Source organism: Dreissena polymorpha, chromosome 14, assembly GCF_020536995.1.
Source record: "Dreissena polymorpha isolate Duluth1 chromosome 14, UMN_Dpol_1.0, whole genome shotgun sequence".
NCBI classification, from domain to species: Eukaryota; Metazoa; Mollusca; class Bivalvia; order Myida; family Dreissenidae; genus Dreissena; species Dreissena polymorpha.
The window spans coordinates 27,453,722-27,479,824 of NC_068368.1; the positions used below are offsets into that span (position 1 = coordinate 27,453,722).

A 26,103-nucleotide genomic window follows, 5' to 3' on the forward strand; every position below is an offset into this window, starting at 1 on the left:
AAGCCTTGTCAGAGAATAATTATCGTATCACTACGTACATTTGTTTACGTACATTTGTAGTTGGATAGCCTGACATCACATTTTGTTCATGACGACCAAACACGGATGTGGTTTTGATGAGATTTACCGTATCGACTTACCGGTTTGACACTGATGGAATCCCGATGCATCTCGTGCAGAGCGTGGTCTCGAGCAGGGTCGCTGTGCTTGCTTGAATTGAAGAATTCCACATAGATTTGAGCTTCGCTCTGTGAAAACAGGGCTTAATGCATGTGCGTAAATGGTCGTCTTAGATTGTTCTGTCCGCACAGACTAATCAGGAATGACACTTTCCGATTTTATGGATTTTTAAGTTTAAAGAAAGCATCTTCTACCCGAAAATTTAGTCTAGACGGAAATTTTCGTCGCTGATTAGCACAAACGGACAGCACAGGTTAATCTGGTACGACACTTTACGAACATGTTCGACACTTTACGAACATGTACGACACTTAACGAACATGTACGACACTTTACGAACATGCACGACACTTAACGAATATGTACGACACTTTACGAACATGTACAACACTTTACGAACATGCTTTAAATCTCGCTTTCCCAGAGAAAAAAGAAACATGGCATTTCCACAAAATCGGATTTGCATATATTTTTCTTATTTATTTCTTTAATTAAACGAAGAATTTTAGAAATAGACCATGAGTAAAAAAAACGTATTGGTACAGAAGCGGACACGTTTAAAGTAGTATACAACCCGTTCTAGGAAGGAGGGCATAATACAATGTTTTGCATATATTACAGACCAAAATGAAAAAATAAATATCGGTTGAAATCTGTAGACCAATAATATTTCGGTATTAGTATAACGCTTATATTATCCTGCGATATCTGGCACAGACTTTTGAGAACATCCACATGCAAATTTACTTCACACTGTATACATGTATATTTTCGCACATAGTATTTTTAAATGCCAAGTCGTACATATAAAACATTTTTATTAAATAAGAACCATTTAAGTCCATAATAACCCATGCTTTTTTCTGTGATGTTGTTGTTTTTATGAATGTGTATTAGGGTCACCTTAGATTGGTTTTTATCCCATTTTCACCGCGACATTGACGGTATAACACGTTGTGGAATATACTTGCTTGTATTCAACGCTGTGGAATATACCTGTCGCGTGCACGGACTACTTTTTAAATGACGTCATGCGATATGCGCTAAAATTAGGTCGATATTTTTTGGTACATTGATCGAATTTTAAGGTCACCCATTAGAAGAAAATGTGCATATTTTGCAAAAAAATATATATATGACATATTCACCAAAAGAAATGTTGAAATAAAATTACAGGATTTTTGTTTTGTTATTTTTTTATTTATATTTACTTTACCACTGAATATTTTTCATAAGAAACAAAGTCGACAAAACTTAAGCTTCAAAATTATACGACCTTTAACCTTTAAATCTAGTCATATTTCATAATTTTTCGCCATCCGTATAATGAATCAGCTGATTGATGGCGTCATAAAATGACATACTAATTGCGTCATTTTCCCCATTTTTGACGATTTATTATAAACGCGACTTATTTCACATGTTTTCTACATGTACTGTATGTCGACATATCTGAATTGTCAATTGATCACAATTTCCTTATTTCGTGTAATGTGCATTCTTTATAACCAAAGCATATACTTTTGACATTTAACTTAAATATTAAGAATGTACAACAAGCCATACACATATCGCACAGTTCATAAATAATCTGCTATGTTTGCTTTCCTATTTAATTCACGTTAGGCATAGAGCTGTGTCAAGTATAAGATGGTAAAAATAGCACCACACTGGAATTGGGAACGTCCCATTTTGTACACGGGTATTTTCTACTCATTTATCTGTTGTGTACTGGAATGTTTTCCATTCTTTGTGTATTTATATATTAAACTATTTTCTCGTACAATTAGAGCATTTACCATAGATAAATAAAACATTGTGCAAGTTTAAACATAAGTATGTTTGTATGCAGAAATCTGCAAATGCAACCGAGTTTACCAACGGCTATTATTAGATAAACTGCTCCGGTTCATTTAAGCAGCAATAAAGAGTACATGACGTAGCGTGTGACGAAGAAGAAAGTTAATCGCGTTCATAAATTCATTTGAATAAAATGATAGAATGGCATAAGGGTCTTTATTTAACTATGCTAAAATAATTATTAAAGACCCTAGATGCAAAATCGTCAATTATTGAGTTAAATGGATTATTATATGGGTTTTAAAGGATAATTAAAGGTTAGATACTAGTTCTTACGTGTTTTGATTTTTGTTTGTACTTTTGTTGTTCCCTGATCTCGGGGAATTGATATTAACATGGGCGCCATTGATGCATCGGATCACACACGGCATACCCATAACATTATATAAAAAACACGTTCTGCGCGTCCGTAAATTCGTCGTTCGAAGTCGGAAAACGTATTGCCCTGTATATTTTGTCAAATAAAGTGTCAGTCGCTGCAATTGTCTGTTTACTCGTCAAAATTGTCGAGGTCGTCGATAGCTAAAGAAACTTCAGCGTACAGTTTATTAAGTATTGACAGACCTGTACAAAGTCGCGCCAGTCAAAAATCATTAAAAGCGACATTTAAAGTTATGGTAGCCAGAACTAGGTCGTCGATGGTGTACATGTATGTTGACATTGACAGCATTTTGTCAGGAGCAATCGCCGCCATATTGGATTTTGATCATTTTCTTTCGAAAATAAAATGAATTATAGTAAAGTAAAATCTTTTCGCGGTCGTAATGTGTTAAAATTCGCATACTGCGTAAAACTGAATGTAGGCATATGGTGATTTTTTTACTTGTTTTACAGTTTGTGTGTGAATTTTTTTAAAGACTATTTTGCGTACCCTAACAAATACATGTATATCACTACGCATGGTTACATTTGTTAGATTTTAAGCGCTTTTATGACTGAATTAAAATTATTGTTAAGGTTATAAGATCTAATTATGTTAAATGTCACGTTGAAAAAATCAAATGGGAAAATGGGATAAATTGAATACTAGGATTAGCGTTGAATACAGAGAAGTTTATGTTGCTCGGCTCGAACGCCGAAAGCGCTCGCTTCCGGCGATCTAAGCCTCGCAACTAAACTTCTCTGTATTTAACGCTAACCTAGTATTCCCTAAAAAACAACGATGCTTTTCTATTAAAGTGCGATGGCGGTGGTAGCCATTTATGTTTGTTGCCTCGATTGACAAATGTACAAGCACCCGTTCTTATAACTATTTTCTGGTCTGTTCATGCTATAAATCTTTAACTTTAACTTTAAATATACTTGTATATGCTCATAATACCATGTCTTACCTCTTCAACATGAGTTTCAGTTTGCTTCGTGATATTGAAGACACCTTCGGAAACTCTGAAAGGAACGTGGTGACAGTGTTAACCCATTTATGCCTAGTGGACTCTCCCATCCTTCAAAATTGGATCAGTTTATTTCTAAAATTAGGATTGTCTAGTATACTTATTTCTATATTTAGAATATTTCTTACAGAAATTCCTTTAAGCAAACAGCGCAGACCCTGATGAGACGCCAAATCATGCAGCGTCTCATCTGGGTCTACGCTGTTTGCCAAGGCCTTTTTTCTAGACGCTAGGCATAAATGGGTTAAATAATCCATAGTCCTGGAAACATTTAATTGACTAAATATTGCAAAGAAGGTATGGGGTTTCTTAAGAAATAGTCTATGTTCTGTGAAAAAGGACTTTAATGCATGTGCGTAGTGTACTCCCAAGTTCGCATGTGCAGTCCGCATAGGCTAATCAAGGAAAACACTTTCCGCTTTTATGATATGTTTCATTTCAAGGAAGTCTCTTCTTAGCAAAAATCTAGTATAGGAGGAAATTGTCGTCCCTGATAAGCATGTGCGGACTGCACAGGCTAATCTTGGTCGACATTTTACGCTCATGCATTAAACCCCATTTTCACAGAGCGCGGCTCAAATGTTTTGTAAAAACAAGGCGTCGAGTGCAGTTACCTCCGGAATGTTCTTCCTCAATAACCGCAGCACCTTCAACCGTGTGTCTGAAATATACGAAACGTGGCGGAAATAAACCAAACGTGGCGGAAATATACACAACCTATATTAAATATAGGAAACGTGGCGGAGATATACCAAACGTGACGGAAATATACGAAATACGGTGAAAATATAGACCAGTTGACGAGTGACGTCACGCGCACCTGAAAATATTAGACTCCGCCCACTGGTTGGCAAAAAGAGGTGGATTTCATATAAGCGCGTATAAAGATGGCTGACAAAATCATCGTTTTTATTGAAAATCACGCACAATATCAAATAAAATTTTGCTAGTTATGTCTGAATAAAACATAAGCGTGCAAGGAAATGCATTTTTGGCACGATTATATTGTTGTTATTATTTGTTTTAACTATAAACGAACTCGGGAGTGGAACAAAATTTACGAGCTCGGTATGTGGTTACCATGAAAATCTCTACTTGGCACGTCTTCGCGACCATTTTTTAGATAAAAAATTCTCAGATATTGAAATTATTTCAGTATAAATCAAATTGAATGAACGAACACAAATAAGGATGTTAACAAACAGCAAATAGATCGACTTTATGTACACAACATATAGTAACTGATTTGAACATTTATGTCTGTAAAAACCTACCTTGTTTCACATTAAATAAATTCTCTTGATAAATGTTATTGTTTTTATTTAATTATTCACACCAATTTTGACACTCTTTTAGCGTTTTTAACCCAGTGTTTTATTGCACCTTTGTTCATCATAAACCGATTATCTCGTTATGATCGGATACTGTCCAAACAATTACAAAGAACACATGTTGTCATAAATCCAGGAACCTATTCTTGGGTCCCTGCATAAACAACATGTGGCATACAAGTGTCTGGTCATTAAACACAATTTATGATACCTCCATGTCATCCCCTGCATATTGAGCGATCATCAAAGCAAAATTGTAAAGCCAAAATACGAAACAGTCGCTTAAATGAAATATTTAAACATATTTAAAAAATGAAGATATTTGTCCGAAATGGATTAACAGGAACTAGTGTATATATATATTAGCCCGTTTAAACATAATAATACAGTGTTTAATAACTATAAATTAAAAATATTGTGCAATTTCACTGCTACACAATTATCGTATTTAACGATCGAGTACCGGCAAATGTAAACTCAGCTATTACGTGTTAAGATTGTACGTTACTGTAGTATACGAAACGACATCACGAAAACAAGCAAACAACGAAAGAATACTAGCGTAAAAGAAATTAATATATAGATTTATTTATCATAAAATGCTAGATTGTTATCACTCCTTATCACCAGTAAAGAGAGTGCACGCAAAGACAGTTCAATTTGCATAATATGCAGTTCTTGTTTTTCATATGTATGCTAAGCTTTAAAATGACATTGTCATTCGATGTAAACGAAACGATAATTCATTCAATAGAAAATAAAATAACTACAATGTTTAAAAATTGTAATGTATTCCGCTTTAGTGTTTTTTTTTATATAATTGATTAAATGCCCCTCTTACACTTTTGTTCGCTTATGAACAATAACAATATCTACACCACTTATAATTATAATCGAATAAATGTATGTGTTATTATCTTTGAAATATAATTTATCAAAATCTTACTTTCACAAAGAATACGAAAGAATATAAATTGTTTTGTTTTGTGGGATTGCCAGTTTTTAGTCTTCCGACAACGTTTACTCTGATGTTAATAACTAATTCATATTATTATACAGAGGAAATTATATTTATGAAAATACATTTTTTGGTACTAAATATTATATGTTTGCACTGTTATTTAAGAGTTTTATTGTTTATTTCGGATTTTTGTATCGTTTTATTGACTAAACAAAAGACATATATACATACATGTTTTACGTTACTGTAACCAGTGTTTTTTGCCAACCAGTCAGTGCGCATGCGCGGAAAATCCCGAATGTAAACAATAACATTCAACTGGTCTATACGAAACCTATCTGAAATATACGAAACGTGCCGGAAATATACGAATCCTATTTGAAGTATACGAAACGTGCCGGCATTATGCGAAACGTATCTTAATTACATTTACAGTGTCTGGAGGCCGTTTTATGAACATATCTTAGCGTGTTCTTACGTAAGATTCGTAGAATTTTGTCGCACCGTTATCCAGAGTGTTATCTACGTCTCTTACTTATCGTAAGATTTGTGCTTAAAGCTACGACAGGGTAAGACCACTCTAAGCGTTCGTAGACAGACATGGCGGCCGCACGAGCTTTAGACGTTGGTAAACCAAGAGAGTTGAGAATGTTTCGAGAAGGAAAGGATTTTGCGATCTCCGTGATGGTGAAATATTCATACTATTGGACGTATTTATGTTTGATAACGTTAAATATATTCGTTATATCATTCTCTGCATTAAACGTCCAAGGGAAATGAAATTTGTGATGTTGGGATAATTAATTCGTTGAATAGGTAAGTATTTAGTCATATTTGTTCAATATTTATCAAAACAAATGTTTTATGGTTTCTTTTTAAGTAAAACAGTTCATTTGTCATTATATCTTGAATTTAAAGGTTGAATTATAACTCGGATATTGTAATATTTCGGACGTTGCTATACAAGTTAGTTATAGACGCAATTTACTGATATACCTTTTTAGCATAAAGTTTTGAAGTTTTCGTCTATCTTATAATGCACTGTATGGTGTCTGCAATATCTGCCCCACCGATTATAAGTAGTAAACTTTGCAAACCCAAAATTACCAATGTTCTGTCAAAAATAGATAGATCTATATGAATTTTTACAATCAATATACATATGAACAGCTGAGCAACATCAATCTCACACTGCACGGTTAAATACAGGGTAGCAAAGTTATATTCTGATCGAGTTGTGCTCTTGCCCAATCGTATTTTAATGACACTGAATCACACTGTACAATATCAGTCAGAGTCAGAAGTGGCTTAACTACAGGTTATAGTGTGACATCATAAAACATTTGAATAAAATAGATGCCCCAATCATTCAACAAATTTAATTGAATTGCATTTTCACATATTAAAGTGTAGTTTATTTGCAGGTTCATTGACATTGTGTCACAGGGCTTTTTTTCCTTCTTTGGGACCCGCCAAAGATCGGCCCTTTCCCCTCGGGATTTTTTTTCCCTCAGCAGGTAATTTTTTTTTTTAAATACATAAGTTAACCTGATACAGTGTAGACAATATAACATATTGCATAATTAAATTATCTATTGCCTTCAATTTGTTTTTAAAACAGCAAAATATGTTGAATTGATTATTTCAGACTTTCCTTATTTTCCCCAAAATCCCGCGTTTCAGGTGATTTTTTCCCCCAAATCCGGCATTTCGCACATTTTTTTCCCCTAAAAAAAAGGCCAGGCCCTTTTCCCAATATCAGATAAAAACCCCTGTGTCAAAATGGCCTGGGTCAACACACATGACAACTCTGTCTTTGACAGCTTTGGTTTGAACTTTGAAGGTATGACAATAAACAATGTGCATTTATGGATATACCATTTGAGGGACTATGGCTAGTATTGTGAAAAAGTGAAATACTACTATAATGATCATGGAAATATTTTAGTTTCTACATCAATGCATTGCTTATTACTTAAATATAATGTGTTAAATGCACATACATAATTTAACATTTTAATTTCTTTTAAACAAACAGAGAATATTAAATTATATTACTTTATATCTGTAAAATTAGTTGTATCTACACATAAAAGATGCAAATGAATGTTGAATTTATAATTGAAATTAATTTAAGATTGCCTTAAGCTTATAAGCATCCTATAGCTACCTTAATAAACCATTTAACTGATGATTGTTCCAACTTAAACCTAGCTTTTTGAATTTTTCATTAGACCTTTCCTGGAAGAAAACCACCTGGGATACCTACTTGGTGACTCCGGCTATTCGTTAAAAAATTATGGATAAATGCCCTTGCTTAGGCCAACAACAGATGCAGTGGTGAGGTACAACCATGCCCAGTCAAGTTGTTGGATTGTGGTTGAGAGGGCTTTTGGACTGCTGATAGTAGATTAGGGTATTTACATTTACAACATCTATGTTTATTTTGGTCTTATTATAACAGTTAAAAACATTCAGTTATTTTAATCAACATATGGCATCATTTACCATATATTAACCCACAAAATATATGGATTGACAATTGCAATGCTTAATATCTTTCTCTTTAGAGCAACATTGTAATCATCACATCTACATCACAATCATAACAATTTAGTAAATGTAAAAAGAGGGAAGCCTTAAGCATTACATCGGGATGTCCACTCTTGTCTGTTCGTATATCTGTGGATGGGTTTTGCATAAATGAATGCCCTAAAAAGGAATTGTAGCTGTAAAAGTAATGTGTAATTATTTTTTTCAAGTTTTAATCGTATATACGTATGCTGTTTGTTCTGAAGACTCTTGTCTCTTTAAATAACTGATGGACTTGTTTGTGTATCTCTACCTGAAGTGGGGGCATCCGTGAGGAGACACATCTAGTAAAAAACACATTTGAAACAGATTTTAAAGTTGCTTTTATATATGCACATGCATATGTTGATAAAAATGGATGCCGTAGATTTTTGCAAATTTTGTTTTATTTATTTACCCATATTAGTCTTAAATTCAATTAATAACTGAAGATATCAATTAAATAAAATGCATAATAAACATCATTGATAATAAATTTGATATTGTAATTTAATCTTAAAGGTAATATATTTTTTTCTCTATCGACAGGTGTCTACATAAAACTGGAGGATGTTTATTCATGAGACTCGATGAGTGCTGACAAGCAGTGGATGCATGAATGCGCCTACACAACTTATGCATAGATCAGCTGGTACCACTGCCTCAACAACTTATTGAGGCATAGGAAGTGGATTATGTTGTGCACGGTGCCCCACAATAAGATAAAATGCACTTATAGAGATGATTAACTTATTTATGTAGGTGTTGTGTCATGCTCACTTATGCATGAAGTGCTATAAGTCAGCCATTGTGGTCTGTCAATGCCCGGCTTCATGCATTATCCACATTTGATGCTATGTTGATGAATGTTGGTCATAATGTTTTTGTTAATAATATCTAGGCTATCCTCAAGTGTGGTCAAATTCTTTGTAAGAGTCTTAATATTGACAAGTGCTATGTCATTATTTTTTGTTGATTTTTAGCTGAACTATTATATATGAAATATATATAGTGGAGCTATCCTACTCACCCCGGCGTCTGCATTAGCGTTGGAATGTTAAAGTTTGCGTACCACCTCAAATATTGCCTATGTCCCTTGACATATTGCTTTTATATTTTGCTTACTTCTTAACCAACATGACCCCAACCTATAAACAAGAGCAGACAACTGTATCAAGCATTTTGTAAGAATTATGGCCCTTTTTTCACTTAGAATATGCATATTATTGATAAATCTATGCGAAGTTTGCGTACCACCTCAAATATTTTCAATGTCCCTTGACATATTGCTTTCATATTTTGCATACTTCTTTACCAACATGACCCCAATCTATAAACAAGAGCAAACAACTGTAACAAGCATTTTGTAAGAATTATGGCCCTTTTTCCACTTAGAATATGCATATTATTGATAAATCTATGTTAAAGTTTGCGTACCACCTCAAATATTTTCTATGTACCTCGTCATATTGCTTTTATATTTTGTATACTTCTTGACCAATATGATCCCCAATCTGTTCACAAGAGCAGACAACTGTATCAAGCATTTTGTTAGAATTATGTTCCCTTTTTATACTTAGATTTTTTTTTTGAAGTTTTGTGTTTAGGTTCACTTTATTCCTAAAGTCTTTATTCCTAAAGTATCAAAGCTATTGCTTTTATACTTGCAACAGTTACTAACTATCATATAAAGGGCACTTTGAAAGCAAAGTTTTTTGACTCTGACTGGCATTTTGACGGATTTATGGCCAATTTTATACTTAGATAATTTAACATTTGGTAAAGTTTTGTGTTTTGGTTCATTTTACCCGTAAAGTATAATAGCTATTGCTTTCAGACTTGGAAAACTTACCTTTACACTTACCTGACATACCACAATGAACTCCACCCAGACCATCCCCAACGGCACCACCCCAGAATCCCCCCCCCGAATTTTTTTCCTTGTTTTTATTTTTGAAAGAGCAACTAATTAATGACCACACACCCACATTATTACCCCCCCCCCCATCCCCCAACCCAAAAAGTTTTTTTTTCTTTTAAACATGGTAAAAAAACAAACACATACTTTTTTATATTTAATTTTTGAAGGACGGTCCAACCATCCAACCCAAGCTATTGCTATCAAACTTGAAATAAAATCTTATTTCTTTGTTTTATGTCTTTACAAATGTTCAATAGATTGTGGACAATATACCTGAACTCAAAATCGTCTATATTAAAAGTACAACTTCTTTAAAACATTAGCGATCAATATGTTTCAATTATGTTCCTCTTCCACTTAGAATGTGACTGTATTACCTTGACCTAATTGAATATTAATAATTTCCCCATAATGGCTTACGTTAAACTGTCAAGCACTCGAATAGTCGAGCACGCTGTCCTCTGACAGCTTTTGTTTTTATTAGCAAAACAATTTTTACATTCAGTCATGCCTTGCTTATGATGATTACATGTTTCCTTTATATTGTAACAAAGTGAAAATAAAGTTTATTTTTATTTTTGTAACATAACAATACATGTACATTATTTGTCCAACAACTCTTCAGCAAACGACCAATGAAGTAGAACACTATCTGAAAATGAAATACATTTTATGTTAAAAAAGGTTTGTAATGCAAAGTGCAGCTAAATAATAGTAACATTCTACCAATAAGAGATTTATATACACTTATTTTTTATTTTTTATGCCCCCTTCAAAGAAGAGGGGGTATATTGTTTTGCTAATGTCGGTCCGTCCGTCCGTATGTCCGTCCACCAGATGGTTTCCGAATGATAACTCAAGAACACTTAGGTCTAGGATCATGAAACATTGACATGGTACATTGATCATGACTCGCAGATGACCCCTATTGATTTTGAGGTCACTTGGTCAAAGGTCAAGGTCACGGTGACCGGAAATAGTAAAATGGTTTCTGGATGATAACTCAAGAACACTTATGCCTAGGATCATGAAACTTCATAGGTACATTGATCATGACTCGCAGATGACCCCTATTGATTTTGAGGTCACTTGGTCAAAGGTCAAGGTCACGGTGACCGGAAATAGTAAAATGGTTTCTGGATGATAACTCAAGAACACTTATGCCTAGGATCATGAAACTTCATAGGTACATTGATCATGACTCGCAGATGACCCCTATTGATTTTCAGGTCACTAGGTCAAAGGTCAAGGTGACCCGAAATATTAACATGGTTTCCGGATGATAACTCAAGAACGCTTATGCCTAGGATCATGACTCGCAGATGAACCATATTGACTTTTAGGTCACTAGGTCAAAGGTCACGATGACTTGACACAGTAAAATGGTTTCCGGATGATAACTCAAGAAAGCTTACGACTAGGATCATGAAACTTCAAAGGTACATTGATCATGACTCGCAGATGACCCCTATTGATTTTCAGGTCACTAGGTCAAGGTCACAGTGCCAAAAAACGTATTCACACAAGGCTGCCACTACAACTGACAGCCCATATGGGGGCATGCATCTTTTACAAACAGCCATTGTTTTTAACATGTTTAACATACATTTGTGTAAATATAAAAGGACTACAAATAAGCATTTGACCACGAGCCCTTGGCCAGTAAAATGTATTCTGAGGTCATTATTTCTAATATGTTGTAAAATGTTTGTTAAAATAAAAAATATTTGCATAAAACCTTTTTATACAATATTACAAATTCATGATCAAGCAACTTAATTAGTTAATCTATATTTTTTATGGAACTTACATCTTTTTGTCTTCACTGGCTTTTCTGAAAAAAGAAAAGAATATCCAGTTGATTTGTACAATTGGTATTGTGAAATTTGATGAACCTTTTTTAACCCATTTATGCCTAGTGGACTTTCCCATCCTTCTAAATTGGATCAATTTATTTCCACAATTAGGGGTGTTTAGTATATTTATTTCTATATTTAGAATATTTCTTACATAAATTCTTTTAAACAAACAGCGCAGGCCCTGATGGAACGCCGCATCATGCAGCATCCCATCTGGGTCTACGCTGTTTGCCAAGGCCTTCTTTCTAGATGATAGGCAAAAATGGGTTACATAACATATATTAATTAATACATCGCCATAATAACTTGATGTATGTAAGTGAACACATTTTTTTATTTTGGTATTTTGTGAAGTTACTTGTATCTTATGATTAATATGCATTACTAAAGATGGAAATCAATCTTTATGAGCTGTGGAACATGCAAACATGTTACTTCAATGACTAGACATTTTGATAGAATGCATTTATTAAAACTGTGAAATGTATCTGTCACCAAGTAACTTTATAAATAACGAACTTTATGTCACATAATTAATGTATGATTATGATACACATCGTTTTATGTTTTTTGTAACATTGACATACCTACAAAAATAAATGTGCTAACTTTATACTGTGTACTTGATTAACTATCTTACCAATTCATGTTCAACTTATGTGATGGATGAGCTTTCATTATTCACACATGCTTGTTGCTGTGCGCCTGAAAAGAAAGTACATTGTGTTCATATTCCAATTCCAAAGATGAAGAAATAAGTGATGAATAGATACCAAATACATGAATATAAGTAATAATATTTACATATATATATATATTTATTTATATATATTTATATATATATATATATATACACATACATACATGAACTGGACTGTAATGTGCCAAAACCACCATCTATCCCAACCAGTACCTCCGCTGGGAGAATGACTACTATCTTCAATAGAAAACAGCAAACCAGCAATAAACGACAACGATCATTCGGTGCAAATTCGATAGTTTAATTACATTAAGTTTTAATGTATAATTCAAAGTACAAATTTAACCTTTTGTTTCCAGACTGACTTTCATTTTTAAATCTTACATGTGACTGACATTGTGAAATTTTCTATAATATTTTGAAAAGAGTAAGGTAGGAGTCATGAGATTTAATAAGTTAATATACCTTAATGAATAATATCAGTCCATTTCTTGATAGCTTTGTATATCTTGCGGCTACACAAGCCAAAGTAGTTCACTCTGAAATTGAGAGATAGTTTTCAGATTCATGTTAACAATTGAACATTTATTCTAACGCTATTTACACTGGGTAATAAAGTAAATTTTATGCCGAAAATAAATACACAGTACTCATCCTTATAGACTCAGAATCAGGGAATAATCTACATGTGCGTCCCGCGTCTATGACGCACAAATATCGAAATAGACGCATAGTTTTTAAATATGTGCGTCCACTCAGACGCATTGCTGAAACGAATCTGTTAACACATACGCGAATCACGTTAAGTACGAACCATCTTGGGTATGAGTCTAAAGTGTAGCGATGAACGCTGAGTTTAACCAAATGAGGCTTGAAGACTGCAACAAGTCTTTTGATTGGCTCTAGTCGAGCCGTTGCTGTATAATACAAACCAATTAGAATCGACCATTTAAATAGAGTGTGTTATGACATTTTCTAGAGTCCCCTGATGAAAACCTGCTTTAACTTTTTGTAACTTAGTCATAAATAATACAGAAAAAATGCTTCCGAAATAAGGTATTGAAGCTAAATCCAAAACAAACAACTCTAAACTTTAATAATGGTAGGCCAACGGCTCGCAATTCGGACGTTAACAATAATATTATCAATCTCGCAATTCGGATGATAACAATACTATTATCATCGATTTGAATCGAGTTGAAATGTTGTAACAGGTAACATTCATGTAGCAGATAATTTTAAAGCCTATGTGAAGGCAAACAAGATAGTGATGACCCTGAATTTGCTTTTTTGGTTTCAACATGTTTTTGAGATTATTAAAAGTTTATTGCAAAATAAATTATTTGAGCTAGTGTGATTTAGACTCATTTTCTTCACTACTTGGTATCTTTCAAAATTTGGGACCCATTCTTTTTCAAGGTGGACTCATTAATTTTGGCCTGGGACTTATTGGTCTAAAATCTGCGAGTTCAGGGACCCATATATAGTAAATTCTAGATTATTCCCTGCAGAATAGATAAATATATAAGGAAAGAAGTGGAAATTCATAAGATAAAAATACAACTTGAAAAGGGAGACAAATTCTCTCTAAAAACAAACACTAAATTATAAAAATAATATCTTTTCTTCAAATTTAAGGCATATGCATTATGTATTGATTAAAAAATTCGAATGTACTCGAATATTCTTCTACCACAAAAATAAAACATTATGATATCAACACACACTAAAGATTTGTCAATTAAAAGGCTGACACTGACAGTGCCATACGCGCGAAAATATGATTTCATTATAACAAGAAAATAAATGCATAAATGAATACAAACATTTTTATTCTTTGGTGTAAATTAACACTTTGAATTTAAATAAACAATCAGTATCAAATACGAGACAAATTGACAGATACAAACGCTAAAATATTTGAAGACATTAGTGCATATATTTACAACTATCATAAGTAAATCATCACTATCATTTGCTACTTGCCTCCGTTTGCTTTGTCGGCCATCTTGCTTTTTTGACATAAACGCGGGAAATCGTGTGAAATAAGATGAAGTTTTTCGACTGGTTCGCGATATTCCAGATCGTACGCTTAGCTAAAATCTTAGCTGCGACTCGATACTTACGACAGCGTTCATAAAACAGGTATTAGCGGATCGTAAATGAAATCGTAAGTGAAGGATTTACGATAAGATCCGCTAAAATAAGATATGTTGATAAAACAGCCTAGTATAAGAACTGTTCACGAATGAAACATATTAAGCGTGCCTGAAATATACTACTACATGAATATGGCTAAAATAATTATTGTCACCTCATTGAAACATTGAAACACGATATCACGTGACCAGGTGATCATGGCGATCACGACAATGACGATCATACGAACTGACACCACGGGTTAATGATACGATAACACTTTCGAGCTAACATAAAACACGACAGGGATTCAGGTAAGAGCTGGTATGACACGTTATCATGACACGATGGATCTTACGAGTTGATCGTGTTCGGGCTGTGCTGCAGCGTGATGTTATCGATGGCTTCGACCAGCTGCGGAGTTAGACGATCGTCCAAATGGGTCGTCTGAAATGTACAGAGTCATTTGTTTCAACAGGGCCCTGATGCAAACAATAACAGGTAGTTTTTGAAGAAAAGTAACAATCTAAATAATTAAAAGAAATGGTTTATAAATGTGTGGTTTTCAATTGTACTTAACCCATTTATGATTAGCGTCTAAAAAAGGCCTTGGCAAAAAGCGTAGACCCAGATGAGACGCCGCATGATGCTGTTTGCTTAAAGGAATTTCTGTAAGAAACATTCTAGATAAAGAGATAAATAAACTAGACATCACTAATTTTGGAAATAAATTGTTCCATTTTAGAAGGATGCGAGAGTCCACTAGGTATAAATGGGTTAAAACATCATAAACTGCTATATGTTCAAATCTACGTAGTCATTTTCAAAAATATCGAAATACTCATACAAATATAATATATTCTTACATGGACCTATACAAACAAAGGGATTCGCTACTCAATGAAACGAAGAACAAGCAAACGCGTTGTTACGCAAAACGGAAACGAGACTTGCGACCCAACGAGACATCGCGCGACGATGCAAATTTTCACAGCCGCCATTTTGACAGAGAGACCGTGACAAAGCGATCTAGTCAGATTCCTTTCTTTTCCTGAGACGTACCTTGACTATCCCAGCACTTAGATGATGTTACTATATTCATGTCTACTATATAAAGCAGTGGCGACAACCAACTTCACAAACCTTCAGACTTGCCGAAGACAAAAGAATTCAGTATGAATTAGTTTTAAATATTCAATTGATTAAATTAAACTGTTGCATTTTTTCATAAATGAACACATTCCAGCAGTGAATATCTCTGCTTAACTCAAAAGTGACTGTTAGATCTGTGATCATGTTAATCAAAAATGTGTTCCCAAAACTCATTATAAATAAAAAATTTTCAAACTTGTTTAAACAAGATAATTTGGTATTTAATTTTAGTAAGCTTTTTGTATTGCTGTAGGCTTAGAATAAATCTTCTGCATCACCATGTCGGGAGGAATCTCAAGCTTTTGTTGTTGAAATAATAAATAGAAAATTGTTAGTATTATTATCAAATTTATGGTGTTCTATTTCACATTGCAAATGGTTACTTGGGCAAAATCTTTTACAAACATGTGATTTGTTTATATGCTATTGAGTTTTTAAAATATTTCCTTTAACTGAATGCTCATTTCACTTAGTAACATGAATGTATTGTTACACATACTCTTAAAATTAAATAATACCAAGATTACCTATCATGCATGAACTAATGTGTATGTTTCGGTGATTTACTGATTTATACTGAGAAACAAAACATAAACGACTTTTATGATTGCCTTGCCTTCAAATTCTGTTGATTTTTGTTCAATACTTGAACACGAAATCACGAAAAGACTTTCAGTACTACTATGGATATCATGTTCAAAAGGAGTCCAACAGAATAATATAATGGCATGCGAACCTTCATTGTCTCGGATGATAAAGAACAATTATACATTTTAAATTGTAAGCAATTGAGTTTATGTCATAATCACATTACTTAAGTAAACGCAAACCAAACGTTCATCTATCAATGTAGTTTCCATTGAAATGCACCAAAATGCACACATAGAATATACAAAATAACATCAAACGGCATGGTTTGGATTTCTAAATGGGTTTAAACGAGAAAGTGAAAGACTCTATATGAAATAGGCTCTACTTTCGATGGAAGAAGACAACGGAGGGATACACAAAATATTACATTGGAATGTAACCTTAAGATTCACATCATACCTTGTAGTGCATTCTATGTACGTCCGTCAGACTACGGTGTGACCTCAACAACCTCATCCCTTCACTCGTCCTGCTCGCCTCGTATGTGTGGCCCAAGTGACCTGGGAAAGCAGTCACGTGATGAAGTCAATGTTTTTTTCGGCATTTCATAGGCGTACGGAGTGATTGTTTAACAGTTTTTAACAGTTTACTGTTACAAGAAAATATATGCGTAACCGGTCGTGAAAATTACGCCTCATTTGCATTTACGATAACGGTTTGTCCCGAATAATGACGTCACATGGTAACATTAAGTAGGTCGGTCCTGAATATAAGCGAACTAATGTACTCAGGCAGAGCGTCGAATTCGGATGTTAAATAGGTTTATATCGTACGAACTCTTCGAAACATTTACGCCTTTAAGTTGACTTTTAGTTTCAATATAAGCTTATTTGCCATCAAGATTACTTTATACTTTTTCTTTCTTTCCAAGATCTCTTTTTAATTAGCCCACATACATTAGTTTTTCTTAACCGTCAATAAATTCACTGGTCCCGAGGCAGATAAAATTATTACTACTGTACTGACGTCGGAAAATGAATAGAAACTTAAGATTCACTTACAATTTTTGCGTAAAATTTCCCCTGAAATACATGTCAGAATTACAAAATTCTCGCGATGTATTTTTACCTGTGTGGTCTTCCTCCATAGAGTCGTACATCCAGATTTGGCCGTCTTCAATCTAAGAACAAAAAACTATTGAAAAGCTGGTTTTATAAACGTGCGTAAAGTGTCGTCCCAGACTAGACTTGCAGTTCGCGCAGGCTAAGAAGTTACTACACTTTCCGCTTTTATGGAATTTTTCCTTTGAATGAAGTCTCTTCTAAACGAAACTTCAGTCTAAACGCAAAATGTCATCCCAGATTGATGTGGACGGACTGCACAGGCCAATCTGAGTCGATACTTAACGAATGTGCATTTAGCACGGATTAACCAGAGCGCGGCTCGTTTATTATTATATAAACAATCTGTAATTGCTGGTCACCTATCCGTCACAATGCAGTACGGATCATCATCGAATCATAGTACAAATACGTTATAAGCGTTGTGTATCACCCAATATACACTTATTTGTAGTCTTCATGCATGGCTGCTCAACGATATGAGTAATCACCCTCTTGATTTAGGGTATACGCGCCAGCATTAAACATTGTTGTCTATTGACCGACTAACATCGACTAAAATAATGTTTGTTTTGTCAGACACTGAAGTAAGATTCTAAACTAGACCGGCCATTTGATTGTAATGCACGTAGGAATTATGCAATTGAAAGGTCAACTAATACCTTACTAACCTGCACTCGAGTGGTCAACTGATAGGATACTTACCTGCTCAACTTATACCAAACTGACCTGCACCCGAGCGGTTAACTTCAAGTGGTAAACTAATTCCAAACTGACCTGCACTCGAGTGCTCAACTGATACCAAACTGACCTGCACTCGAGTGCTCAACTTTTACCGAACTGACCTGCACCCGAGTGGCCAAGGTCGACACCAATACTTTTTTCAGCGTGATAAGCTCGTGGATTTCCTCCGGGTGAAAATGCACGAAGTGCACGAGACCTTCTGGGCTAATGGTGAAGTAAAACCTACAACAATACAATGAAAAAGCATAGTCCTCGTCATAATCGTCATTAATCTCCTAATTTATTATGATAATCTGTTTCACAATCACCGTCATCATCCACAGCAGCAGTGGTATTAGTATAAGCAGCAGCAGAAGAAGTGATGATGGCGGCTGCGGAGGCAGTTGTGGTAGCAGTAGAAGTGCAGGCGGTGGTGGTGGTGATGTTGTTTTGTTAATGTTGGTTGTGTTGGTGGTGTTGGTGGTGAGGTGGTGGTGGTGGTGGTGGTGATGGTGGTGGTATGGTGGTGACGGTGGTGGTGATGGTAGTGGTGGTGGTGGTTGTGGTGGTGGTGGTGGTAGTGGTGTTGGTGGTTGTGGTTGCGGTGGTGGTTGCGGTGGTAGCGGTGGCGATGATGGCGGTGATGGTGGCGGTCGTGGTGGTGGTGTTGGCGGTGGTAGTGGTGTTGGTGTTGGTGGTGTTGGTGGTGGTGTTGGTGGTGTTGGTTGCGGTATTTGCGGTGGTGGTTGCGGTGGTGTCGGTGGCGATGGTGTTGGTAGTGGTGTTGGTGGTTGCGGTGGTGGTGGTTTTTGCGGTGGTGGCGCTGGCGATGGTGGTGGTGGCGGTGGTGGTGGCGGCGGTCGTGGTGGTGGTCGTGGCGGCGGTTGTGGTGGTGGTGATGGTGGTGGCGGCGGTGGTGGTGGTGCTGGTGGTGGCGGCGGCGGTTGTGGCGTCGGCGGCGGCGGGTGGTGGTGGTGGCGGCGGCGGCGGCGGTGAGTGGTGGTGGTGGTGGCGGCGGCGGTGGTGGTGGTGGTGGTGGTCGTGGTGGTGATATCAGCATTTACGGCAGCAGTTGTAGAAACATAAGTATCATAGTAGAAGAACCAGCAGTTGGTGCATTTTGGGTAATGGTATTAAGATTCATTTTTGTTGTTGATGGGGTCGGTGTGTAATATAACACGTAGTGTAAGTACCTGTGGAACTCAAGAAAAAAAATCATTTTATGGGGAATATGTAACAAAAGAAGGTTTGAATAAAATCTAAATAAGGGAAGTCACTTTACCTGTTATTTAAATCCCACTTCAACGGGTTGTCTGCCACTAAAATACAAAACATTAAGCAATTTCATCGTTTAAGATACTATGTAAAAATAACATGGTTTCACATTTCTTTCTTATATCAACGTGGGTTGCAAAACAAAAAGCATTTCTTGACTAAATCTAAAGTATTTAATACTTCAATATTGTTAAATATAAACTCACATGCAATCCCCCCCCCCCAAAAAAAAAACAAACAATTATTTAAATTTGGACTAGGCCTCAATTTAGGCCTCGCCTGGAAAAACTGGACAAAATGCTTTTACATAACGTGTCGTCCAAGAAAATCATGTGCAGTCAGCGCAGGCTAATCAGGGAAATCGCATTTCACTTTATTTGTATTTTTCGTTGAAAGGAAGTCTCTTCTTGGCGAAAATCCATTTTATGCGGAAAGTGTCGTCCCTGATTAGCCTGAACAGACTTATTAGGGTAATCAGGTACGACGTTTGACCTAATTTTGCATTATGCCCCGTTATCCAAGAACGAGTTTTAATCGCAACTTTTTCAGTCATTTTAAATCAGGTTAATTCAAGCGAAAGAAATCTCAACGTTAGTTGTATTGAGTGTAGGAAGTCTTGAGTACATTCTTTTAAGAAGGGAAATCCTAAGTAAAGTTATATCAGGTGATAAGAATCATAATTTAGGCCAACATTTTTTTATTATTTGTTTTACGGGAAATTTAAAAAGAAAATTGAGTCGGGGGGGGTGATAAATTAAAAATAAATATAACAGCGTGAAAAGCGAGCAGTCTACCAAAAAAATAATAATAAAACTGACAAAACCGATTTTTTATTTTATTTTTCAAAATGTAAAATATCAGCCAATTTAACCTTATGTATACTTGCATTAACCTTAAGGTGTTTTATATATCTCATTACACTGCTGTTGGAGCTCTTTATAATAATAGTCAACATACTTTTATAATATTAATATATAATATTACTAGGTAAAAGCGCCTTTTGCATATACTAGTTTATTGCTTAAATAGAGACTAAACACCCCAGGTGTGTAGAGTAGTATAGTGATCGTTAAACTTTTGTTGAGTGTTTATCATATGTATGTTTATAACAAATATAGCATGCTTTTGACTTAAATTAAAAAGACTTGACAACTTTTTACATTGTTTAATAGCTTTAACAACCAACTTTCTAACTTTCATCCATGGCTGGAACATGCACATTTAAAACGACGGACATATCGAGGGGTTTGAGCCAGAACGTGGTAAGTGCACTTTTTATCAAAAATCACTTTTTTGCACGTTTAGAAAGCTATTCAAATACTCTTCAATTTGCACTATTCCCTGGAATCATATCTTGTATACAACATAGTATATCCGACAGAACCAAGGTGCACTAAGTGCTTATCGACAAATCCTTTGTATGCCAGAATGATTTATATCCTTTTCATGACTGCAAGAAAGCTTTAATAGCACTTAAGTCTTTTTGGCACAATATGTTTTCATATATATTGAGAGGTAATACATGTGCCAAAAGGATTTAAGTGCACTTAAATCATTTTAACATAAGCCAGTTGTGCCCCTTATTCAAGGTAAAAAAATAAAATATGAAGCCCTTACCTTGTAAAGGAATAACTGTATCTGGTTTATATCAACAGGAAACACAAACTATTGTGCTAATGGGTAATTAGAAAGGGAGAAATATGACTTTATCGGCGTTTATGTTGATAAAAGACACTGTTCTCCCACTAAGATGGTAAAATAATATAATTGTTTCAACACCTTTCTCATTGAAAGTTCTTTCTTATAGAAAACTACTTTTACAGTAAAAGGTAAGATATTTAGGTATTATATTTGTGTGTAAAAAGCTGTCTATTATAATTAAAATACAGAAATGTTTCACATTTGGACTTGAAAGGCAGGATGCAATTAATGCTTATCTTTTTTAGATTTTGCAGTACTTAATTTTTATACTTTTATTACAGGTATATGTCTCTCTGAATTCAGTGCCAATTGATATGTTTACTATAGACAGGCTTTATTGCAGATGTATACTTTTATGGTTATAGCATTCAAGCAATTCATTACACATTGAAAGTTTGAAAAAGCATGATGTTAAAAGCTGTGCATCTATTAACTTATTTTCAAATAAACGTTTAACATGTCAAAGTTGTGCTCATATTTTTACAAAGAGTTCATATCAATGTCAGACGAATGTCTTATGTTCAAACATAACGGCATAGGGTGTTACGACTGATCTGATTCGACGTTTCACTTTTAACGTGAACAATGCGGAAAACCTAATTGGTAAATATTCCAGTGATCATAAATTGGAGAAATGGTAGGTGAGCGAAAATGAGACCTCCTAAAATAAGTGAATCCACAGTATGATGTCATTGGAATGTGCGTTTAAAAACGCCAATCTTTATGTTTAAAAGTATAAACTGGTGGACAAAACTTGTCATAGTGTGCGCATCGTTATATTTTTTTTCTAATGATTTATGATTAAAAGATGTTTTGTGGATATTCTGAAGACATAGAATATTTGTATCATTGTTTTCCGGTTCCGGTCTAAAATGTAAACACGTATGCAAAAATGAAATCTATAAAATAAAATAAACGCGAGTGATCTGAGTGAATGTGGATTGTCTAAAATGGAGGGATTATATTAATATGGACTAGTTCACGAGAGACAAGTAATAAGCTTTTGTTAAAAGTGTTCTAGATGATATTTTTGATTTTCTTTTCCACCCGCCTAACTTTCGCGCGGGTGGGGTAGCATAATATTCAGGTTATATAGACATATAGACAGCAATCGTAAACTTATCTAAAGCGGATAAACAAGTTCTATCCTGTCAGCTTTCTACCTGATCTGTGCGGTGAACTCGTCACGCATGACCGGATCGCCTAATCGACGTATCGCCTAATTGAGAATAAAGAAGTGTCATAGTGCCAAATAAACCGTTTACCACTTATACGTCCTCGGAGGAAATCCTAATGCAGCCTAATAACTATAATTATAATGAGCAAAAGGCAACACTCATCCACAGCTAGCGAAAGCAACGCTAGTTTATGTGAAGTACCAGTCTTCGAAACACCAATCACAAATAAACAAAACAAGAAGAACAAAAAGAGCATTAAAAAATCGAAAACAGAACAGGACAAAATAAACCAAAAAAGCATGACTGACTTTGTGCAAAGCGGTGCGGCTAAATCCGTGAAAGAGCACACGGAAACGTCAATTGAAAAGCGCCTCGATGACATTATCTCTAAATTATCAAACGTGCTGACAAAAAATGACACTTCCTTAATTAGAACAATAATAAAAGATACTCTCGATGAAATAAAGGAAAAGTTTCTAGTAAAGTATACTGAAAAAACTCGAAATATTGGAAGGTAGCCTTTTTGAAAATAAAAACGAAATAGATTCACTGAAAACAACAATTAAGGAACAAAGGGATGAAATAGATGCCCTGAAAAAAACGCAATATGACCGAGATTGCAGCCACACATCCGAGCTAAACGAACTTGAACAATACGACCGGAGGAATAGCATACGTATCACAGGCCTCTCCAACGATACAGACCAACAGGCATCAATGGCCGTGGCCGACGAAACGGTCTTAATGTTGAATCAAAAGCTTGGCACACATATCGAGACCAGGGATATCGACGTAGCTCATCGCCTTGGAAAATATGCCCAACATAAATGCAGGCCAGTCATTGTTAAATTCGTCAGGCGCCAAACGAAAATTGAAATCATGAAACGCGCCAAGCTTCTGAAAGGTACTGGCATTTACATCAATGAAGACCTGACTAAAATCAATGCAGAAGTTCTTGCTTCATTGCGCCTTAAAGAGCCGGAGTTGGTAGAGAAGGCCTGGTCCCGCGACGGGAAACTATTCGTTCGTTATCGGGGACAAGAGCGCAACGAACAAGTGACATTCGATAAATACAAACTCTGGATGGCAAAGTCATGGCCAACCAAAACCTACGCAACAAACAAAACAACGTACGCACGAAAAGTATCAAATGGCAGCGCCTCAAATCGTCAAACATAAATTAACAATAGAACAGTGACAAAACTCTGGTCCCGGAAATGGCAACCATCACCTTTGAAGATACCACCGTGTAGTTCCCCTTCGCAATTATGTTTTTGGATACTGCATGTAACTATGTTATTGTTACCTAAATGTAATGTGCATGTAACTATGTTTCTATTATCTAAATGTAATTCGCAACACACACACACTGCATGTAACTATTGTTACCTAAATGTAATGTGCATGTAACTGTGTTTCTATTACCTAAATGTAATTCGCAACACACACACACATTCATACACAGACTCAAGATAAATATTATGATTTATAAATATTTGTTTTTTTTATATGATTGAATAAGCCTAGGCAAAATCTACGAATAAACGTTGTGTAATGTTTTTTGGTAGTCTTTCGGAAAAATCAGCATTTAATATGAAACTGAACATTCACTACTGTTAAAGTGCTAAAAAGTAACATTTTCTTATTATGTACATAATTATTGTATGTACGGTTATACTTGTATTTATGTTTTCGTGAACTATGAAAGATTTAAGGATATTTATCTATAGCTATAAAAAAATAACTTTTTCCTATTATGAGAGTCATGAAATTTCAGTTATGAAAAGATATAATGGTATTCATCTATATCTATAAAAAATATATAAATTCTTATCATATACATAATTATTGTCTGCATTGTTTACTTGTATTTTTGTTTGCATGAACTGTGGCATTTTAAAAAATATTAATCTATATCTATATTTATATATGTAGCGAGCGTTTCTTAGAATAGAAAATCGCACTCAACCACAGACACACAAACACACGCGCACGCACACACACGCATACGAACACGCACACACACGCATGTACGCTCGCGCACACGCACGCACGTACACACGCACACGTACACACACGCGCACACACACGCACATACATTCACACACACGCGCATACACACACATGCACGAACTCGCGCACACACCCCCTTACACGTACATGCACAACACACGCACATTACATACTCGCGCAACATGCGCACACACACACGCACAAACACACGCGCGCCGAACTACCCCACACAATTTTGTAGTTCTTACTGTTATATTACTACTATTATAAGTTACATACAATCTACGGAGCTTTATATAAACTTTTTATTTTGTGTATTTCCAGTGTATGGAAGTGCGCTTTTTTTATGTGGCTCATGAGCTATGAAAGGAGGATATGTATCTACTTCTATATTTATGTATATAGCATGCGGTGCGTAGAATATATGTGTTATAGAAAATACAGAAAATATGTGTTTTATATAATTTGTTTAATTTTCAGTATATTGTTTTTGCTCTACAACTCCACATCACTTATGTTGCCAATTAAATTCTTTCCAAATAGGGCAACACATTTTTGTAATCATTTTTGTTAATAAAAATTAAAATATTTATTGAGAGTAAGACGCTCATAATTTTGTTATATGAGTAAAAACACATCTGGTGGTATCTCTAGTTCATTTTGTTTTCGGAACTAGATTAACTGCAGACCAGATACAGTAAAAATGAAAATACTAGAGTTACATTTTATAGGTACAAAATGCTTAAAAAACGTTTGCTTATCAAACAAAAAACGTGGGAATGTCCGTCAGTCGATCTAAGTAGGTTTCGTTTATCGTATATTTCAGATCGACAATGCGACGGACATACGAATGTTTTCGTGTATATGTCTTTGATCTTAGCACATATCGTGTAATGTTGATATTTGTTAAACGTTTCGCAGACAACAGTTTATTAAAACGTGTACTGATTGCATTAATTGTGTTTAACAATAAATGAAGATATACATATATAATCAATAGATGATTTTCAAATACAGTAGGTGCATAGGTTCTTTTTAACTGTCGTGAACCTCTAGACAAATAATAGCACAACATGTTTGTATAAGAATACATATTTTGTCATTGTAATAGTCATGTTATAGTCATTATTGTAACCTAAGCTTATCAATTATTACAACGTTTTTTTTACGAGATACAGGTACACACAGTGCAAAATAATAAGACAGAACACATGCATGTATACACACATACACTCACATACACGCTTACAATCACACGAACATACGCGCGCACTCAACCGCAGACAAACACACACATACACACGCGCACCCGCACACACGCGTTTTACACAACCAGCACACGCACACATACACATACGCGAGCGCTCGTGCGCGCACACACACACACACACACACACACACACACACACACACACACACGCACACACACACACACA

General features: G+C 35.1%; 1 protein-coding gene across 1 annotated transcript in view; it reads right to left on the bottom strand.

Moving 5' to 3' along the window:
* Nucleotides 1-26,103, bottom strand: part of LOC127857244 (uncharacterized) — a 48,660-nt gene that overhangs the window by 5,139 nt on the left and 17,418 nt on the right. Inside the window, exons 3-10 of the mRNA XM_052393660.1 lie at nucleotides 19,783-19,819; nucleotides 18,623-18,743; nucleotides 17,785-17,836; nucleotides 17,116-17,216; nucleotides 15,272-15,360; nucleotides 4,046-4,092; nucleotides 3,372-3,426; nucleotides 141-210 (exon numbers count right to left, since the gene is read on the bottom strand). Of these exons, the coding sequence (XP_052249620.1) occupies nucleotides 141-210; nucleotides 3,372-3,426; nucleotides 4,046-4,092; nucleotides 15,272-15,360; nucleotides 17,116-17,216; nucleotides 17,785-17,836; nucleotides 18,623-18,743; nucleotides 19,783-19,819 (572 nt within the window). The remainder of the gene's footprint in view (nucleotides 1-140; nucleotides 211-3,371; nucleotides 3,427-4,045; nucleotides 4,093-15,271; nucleotides 15,361-17,115; nucleotides 17,217-17,784; nucleotides 17,837-18,622; nucleotides 18,744-19,782; nucleotides 19,820-26,103) is intronic.